Source organism: Sinocyclocheilus anshuiensis, unplaced genomic scaffold, assembly GCF_001515605.1.
Source record: "Sinocyclocheilus anshuiensis isolate Anshui unplaced genomic scaffold, SAMN03320099.WGS_v1.1 scaffold1763, whole genome shotgun sequence".
NCBI classification, from domain to species: domain Eukaryota; kingdom Metazoa; phylum Chordata; class Actinopteri; order Cypriniformes; family Cyprinidae; genus Sinocyclocheilus; species Sinocyclocheilus anshuiensis.
This window is the reverse complement of record NW_015549683.1, coordinates 550,777-557,498: the sequence shown is the minus strand read 5'-3', so window position 1 is coordinate 557,498 and position 6,722 is coordinate 550,777. Positions and strand designations below refer to the sequence as shown.

At 40.7% G+C, this 6,722-nt stretch overlaps 1 protein-coding gene across 2 annotated transcripts in view; it reads left to right on the top strand.

Moving 5' to 3' along the window:
* Positions 1–208: 208 nt before the first annotated feature.
* LOC107660440 (mastermind-like transcriptional coactivator 1) overlaps positions 209–6,722 on the top strand; it is a 32,571-nt gene continuing 26,057 nt past the window's right edge. Inside the window, exons 1-2 of one of the 2 annotated variants that reach the window (XM_016449743.1) lie at positions 209–278; positions 1,088–1,563. In XM_016449743.1, coding sequence (XP_016305229.1) covers positions 1,225–1,563 — 339 coding nt within the window. In that variant the 5' untranslated portion in view covers positions 209–278; positions 1,088–1,224. Of the gene's footprint in view, positions 279–847; positions 1,564–6,722 lie in introns of those variants that run through there. The other variant, XM_016449742.1, reaches the window with a different exon arrangement.

The window sequence follows — 6,722 nt, the reverse complement described above, 5'->3', positions numbered from 1 at the left end:
ATCTCTCAGTGTTTCACTTTAAATCTTCTAGCTTTAAAAAGAGTACTTTCTTTTTCATAGTTGAAAAATAAGTGTTCTATAAATAAATAAGTGTGATTTCCCGAGAACAATAAGGCATGACATCTGCTATTTTGGAGTGTACAGTGAGAGTTTGTGAGATTGCCCGAGTGATCTGTCACTCACATCGCGAGGATGAAACAGAGGAAAAAAGAAAAAAAATAGTTACAAGATGGCGACCAACAACTGCCTGAACACTGGAAAACAATAGAGACAGCGCAGTAAGGCAGAGTTTATTTATTTACCGTTTGCCTTTTCTTTTTCATGTCGAGTCAAACCGGGGGACAGTAGTTGGTTTAATACTTTTTAAGCAGATTGGGAAGAAAGTGAGTTTATAATGCTTTGTTTGAGGGCTAGTTAGCAGGCAGGCTAAGCTACATCCGTAGCTGTAATGTAACTGTGAGGATCAGCTGTTAGCCGCACTGCTACTTTAAAAGTTACTTTTACTAGTAAAACTCACTCGTAACGCTCAGATTTGGTGTTTTTGGGCTGAATGGATGTAATGTATGTGCTTTTATCCATCACTTTCTAACCTTTCGTCGATAGGTTTTATTTCAAGTGCGTCTTTTGTCAACTTCTATTGTGAGGCGAAAAAATTGCTCGTTTATTTTTAACCTGTTGCTAAAAAGTTTCGCGACAAGAGAGAAAAATCGATTTAATTACGTGGCGTATCGCGTATATAAACGGGAGGTAAATATTTAAGAGTTTTATGTTTTCAAAAAGAGATTTCTTAAGTAAAAGTTTTGACTCAATTATATAAATGTATAAAAACAAATGTAACTTTTAAGATGCAAAAGTTATTAATGTTAGGCAACGCTTTCATTCATTAAATCGTAGTTTTTACTTCATTCTGGTTTGTGTCAGGACTCCCGGCTTGAATACAGTTATATAAGGAAGATTGTTCAGTGATTTCTGTTTGTTCGTTTGTGTCGTTTAGTTAAAAGGAAACTTTTGAGTTTTTACGTTTGGACTCTTTTCTGAATATAAGCGCACAAATCTGAACTATGTGCCATTTCTTTTGTTGTACAAGGAGGCATAGTGATAAAAATGGAGGCAGTTGAGTGTGTTTTGTAAAGACACACACACGCTCGGAAACAGCACGATCAGTCCTGTGAGTTGTGCTGGACTCTGGAGACTCGAGTGAGTTTATAAACGCGGTTCTTCTGGATGATGGCGGATTTCGTGGTGCCGCGGCACAGCGCGGTGATGGAGCGGCTGCGGCGGCGCATCGAGCTCTTCCGGCGGCATCACACCGGCTGTGAGAACCGCTATGACAGCACGGCCATGGAGCGGCTGGAGATGGACAGACAGCAGACGTTCGCGCTGCATCAGCGCTGCCTGCAGACCAAGGCCAAGCGCCCAAACAAGCACCGGCAGCCGGCGGCGGCGAGTGCGGACCCCGCGGGGCAGAGAGGCACGGGCGGTGGCGGGGGAACCGGCGCGGAGCTCGCGGACGGAGCGAGCGGGACAGCCGGGGAGCAGAGCAGAAACAGCACGCTGATCGCGGTGAGTCTATGGGAAACGAGTCACGCCTGAGAGATTGTAGGTTCAAACCTCACGTGTGTTGATTTAGAAACCGTTACCATTGAGCTTACTACTCCAGGAGGACTTGCGAGTTACTTTGGATCTCCGGTTACACTCTATTTTAAGGTGCCCTTGTTACAGTGTAATTATACATTTTAAGTACTGAGTAGTATTAATTAACTACATGTACTTAGTATATGGTTAGGGGTTGGCTTAGGGCTACTTGCATGTAATTATGCATAATTTATTGTTATTATAATAGTAAGTACATGTAACGTGTAACAAGGACACCTTAAAATAAAGTGTTACCGGATCTCCTAAAAGACAATAGGGAAGCAGACGGTAGTCTAGAAACCTGAAAATGCAGTAAGGTGCTTGAATGCACGTGCTGATCTCTGAGCATAGGTAAGTTTGAGGTGCTTCGGCAGCTGTGTGTGTGTGTTACAGCATCAGCATCAACAGCGCTGAGGTCATGTGTAGTGGTCGACCGATATTGTTTTTTTTTTGACAGCCGATGCCGATGCCGATATCTTAGAGAGCAGGGTGGTCGATATAAAGCCGATATATGCAAGTATATTTTTTATTTTAATTATAATTTATAATTATATTTATTATTAATGCCGACGGCAAACGAGAAAGTATTATGTCTGCCTTTCTGTTACTAATAATATAAAAGCAATCGTTATAATACTTTTTGTATTAGGGTGCTTAGGGTCTTAGGGTGCTTTCACACTAGCACTTTTGGTCCGCACCCGGGTTTGATTGACTTCAGAGTTCGGTTCGTTTGGATGATGTGAATGCGGTCCTCCGAACTCGGGTGTGCACCCGCGAACCGTACCCGAGTCCACTTGAAAAGGGTGGTCTGGGGTTCAAGTGAACTCCGGTACGGTTCGCTGCTGATGTGAACGCAATCATACCAAATCACGGAAGTGAACCGCTATTAATGACGTATTATTTGATAAAAATGTTTGTTTGTGTGTGTGTTTCACTCACTTTCATGACGAGCGTGACGGACGCGCTGCATGGAGTGAGCTGTATGTCTCATTTCTAATCGCCTTTAGCGTTCTTTAGAGCATTTGCAGTACATTCGTAAGACAGACATAAGTGCCGTTATGTACTGAAGCTTTGGAAACAAAACCAATGGTTCAAAAACATAAATATTTAAAAATGAAGAGAGCATTTTGCTGCCTTCTCCTGCGCCGTTGTTACTAAGCAATGGGGTAAACAGCTGCTGGCTTGATCCGCAGTTCGGATCCAAATAAAATAATATGAACGTAAGTCCAGCGGGGGGAGGGGGGAGCAATCAAACTCTGATTCGGACCAGGCAAGTGAACCAAGTGTGAAAACACTTAAACTCGTAGATAGCTAGCTATTTGAATAAGCCCACCTTCGAGTCATATACAGAGTCTCCTTCCATGACTGTAGACCACCCCCTGTCCACCTGTTTTTGTTTTTTTCAAGTCACCTTTATTTATATAGAGCTTTATGCAATACAGATTGTCAAAGTAGATTTACACTGTTCAACAGGAAAATAGTGTGTTAATAATGCAAACAAAATTAATTTCTGCTCTAAAAAGAGGACAATAGTGAACCGTCAGTTTTTCAGTTAAAGTCATTTCATTGTCGATTCAGTGATGTCATCGTGCAGCTCAGTTCAGTTCGCTTCCAATAGAGTCTATGGAATCAAGTACACAGCTAGCTAACGAAGATATATTTTGTTTTAGCATGCATTGGACTCACATCGACAATGAAGCGATCCTGGCATGCAACCTGTCTTATTAAGGCTACTGAAGTTATTAAGTCAAGAGCAGTGAGTGATTTGCTTTTTTGTTGTTGTTTAGATCATATTAACAGCATAGACAGCAGTAGGTACTGTATATTATGCTGCTGTCACTAAATACACAGATCTAATATAAACATGCAATTTCTTTCCCAGCTGTTTACATTCACAGACATAACCGACTGTGCTTATGTAAGCTTTGTGTGTTTTTGACATAACTGTGGGAGTATTTGTCAGTTTAAGCACAATAAGACATGAAAGAGAACTTATTTTAGTACTTACATGCCGTGTGACAGCGTCTTTCTGTGCGCATGCTCCGGATTTTTATGGCTTTAAAACGCATGCAAATAATAAGCTTTCCTGATGACAAAGGCACAGCCCTATTCTGGAAAAGGGGGTGGGGAGCAGCAGCTCATTTGCATTTAAAGATACATGAATGAAAACAGCATGCTTTTGCTTCTTCTCAAAATGGTATAATATATGATCTGTAGGGTGTTTTCATCTGAAACTTTAGACACATTCTGTGGACACCTGAGACTTGTTTTGCATCTTGTAAAAGGAGGCATAATAGGTCCCCTTTAAGCATCAAAGTTTTTATGAATGGATTTTTAGTAGAGGGACAGAAATCTCTCAGTTGTCATTAAAAATATCTTTATTTTTGTTTTGAAGATTAACGAGAGTCTTAAAGGGTTAGTTCACCCAAAAATGAAAATTAGCCCATAAATTACTCACCCTCAAGTCATCCTAGGTGTATATGACTTTCTTCTTTCAGACGAATCCAGTCAAGAGTTATATTAAAAATTGTCTTTGATCTTTCAAGCTGTTTAATGGCACTCAGCGGGTGTTGCATGCATCAGTCCAAAAGAAGTTAAATAAAAAGCGCCCATCCATTAAAAAAAAGTGTCTCACACGGCTCCGGGGTGTGAACAAAGGCCTCCTGTAGTGAATCGATGTGTTTTTGTAAGAAAAATATACATATTCAAAACGTAATAATCACTTTAATGTAGCTTGCGCTCACTGTTGTACACAGAAGTAGCTCCGGGCGGATGACGTATGAGGTCAGCGCTGCGCATGCGCCGGTGAGTCTCGTGAAAACCAACGTTTGTTAACAGGAGCAAAGGAAGCAAAGTTTCCTTACTTTAGCAAAGGAAAACCAGTCTCCTCTTGGCTTATATCGAAATCCTCTGACATTCTTCTTTACAAATCCTCATTTTGTACTTCTAATAAGTGAACATTGTTTTGTTTTGATCTCTCCCTTGCGCTTCCGCGTGCGTCATTTCTGAGCAGCGCGTGCGCAAAGCCAACCTCATACGTCATCAGCCCGGAGCTACTTCCGTGTACAACTGTTGGCGCAAGCTACATTAAAGTGATTATTACTTTTTGAATATGGACATTTTTGTTTCATAAACGCATCAATTCGCTACAGGAGGACTTTGTTCACCCCCCGTAGCCGTGTGAGAGACTTTTGTTTATGGATGGGTGCTTTTTATTTAACTTCTTTTGGACTGATGCATGCAACACCCGCTGAGTGGCATTAAACAGCTTGAAAGGTCAAAGAACATTTTTAATGTAACTCCGACTGGATTCGTCTGAAAGAAGAAAGTCATATACACCTAGGATGACTTGAGGGTGAGTAATTTATGGGGTAATTTTCATTTTTGGGTGAACTAACCCTTTAAGGGTTTGGAACATTATGAGGGTGAGTAAATTAGTTATTTTTTTGTTTTTTTATCTCTTTAAAGACACAGCACTCTCTCCTCTGACACCTCACTCACGACACTTATTCAAACGGACAGAGAAGTGGGACTTGGTTCTATGCATCAGTTGTTGATTGGATGTTAAATTGTGGGCGTTCCACTTTTGAGTGTAGGCATATGAACTTTGCAGGGGTGGGTTTAAGAGAACTAAATGAATGGAGAAGTCCGGCATACATCACCAGAGAGAACTCTGACATTTAACCGGAAGATCCAGTAGACTAAGAATTGAAGTCAAATGGGGGGGAAAAAAGAAAGAGGAAAAAAAACATGCTTGGATGAATGGTTCACACAATAAGTTCTACAGCATGCATGTAGATAAGAAGGTTCATTTTCATTTCATGTTGACTTTAACATACAGTTATGACGCAAATATTTTTTACTTGCAAGGAAGCACTCCAACACTTTATAGGTTTTAGGTCAATGATTTTTATGTTTTTGATGTGCTCGCATGATTACTGAGTGCTTTTAAGCTGGAATTGATTAAAAACCTTATTTATTAAGGTCATCGATTGTTGATTCAAGATGATTAGCCATTCACATCCCTAAACCGAGACATAGAGACTTGAGGTTGGGCTCTTTTGGCTTGGACTAGTGAATATATACTGAGAACATCTTTAAAAAAAAAAGTAGAAGTCTAGCTATCAGTTAATATGGCTTGTTGATTAAGATGTTAAGAGAATGCACTTTTAATAAAACTTTGTATCAATGCAGGGCTATTTCAAATAAATAAAATCATGTTGAAAACACATTGTTCATGTTAACTACACAGTAAGGGCAGTATTGGTGGATTTTTATAGGCTCTAGCAGGACAGTTAGGTTAGAGTATGTGCTAGTGTTATCTGGTCAAGTAGGTTATGTTTTGTGTTTGGTGCAGTCAGACTAGTTTGGAGGTTGTTAGGCTTAAAGGCTGTAGTTTGAAAAAGTCTGTGAGTTTGGCTGTAGGACAGCGCTGCTGTAGTTTTGGGATGGTCATGCTGGCGTGATGATGCACAGCATTTAGGATGACTCAGGTCTGCTCACATTCACCCCTCCCCCTGCTCGCCCACACCACTGACTCACTATTGTTCCCAGTGGCCCCTGGACAGCTGAATGTCTCTGTGTGCTTGCACACTTATATATATATATCTACAGTACACCTAAAGGCGGATTTATACTTCTGCGTCGGACCTACGCCGTAGCTTACGCATAGACGCACACCCATACGCCGTAGCCTGACGTGCACCTCTCCAAAAATCTAACAGCGCGTCAATTCTACGCAGATCGCAAGCGCTGTGATTGGTCTGCAAGAACCCCTCCCTCCATATGTACTTGAGTTTTGTGTGTTTATGTGCACTTTAATATATTTTAATGTTACACCTTCTTATATAAAATAAAACAAAGCAAAGAACAAGTGTCTTACCATTTATTATACTACATAGCATTATACATCAGTAGTTGTCCGCAACATACAATGTTGATCTGCCGTGGTACAAGTCCTTGTGCAGATTGAAAGAATGCCATCATCTCCTGTTCCGTTGTTGTCTCCTTTTTGTAGTTTTAAATAATGATTTAATGATTTGATATTTATTTGCCGCCGTCACGGCTATAATGCTTCTCCGACGAGC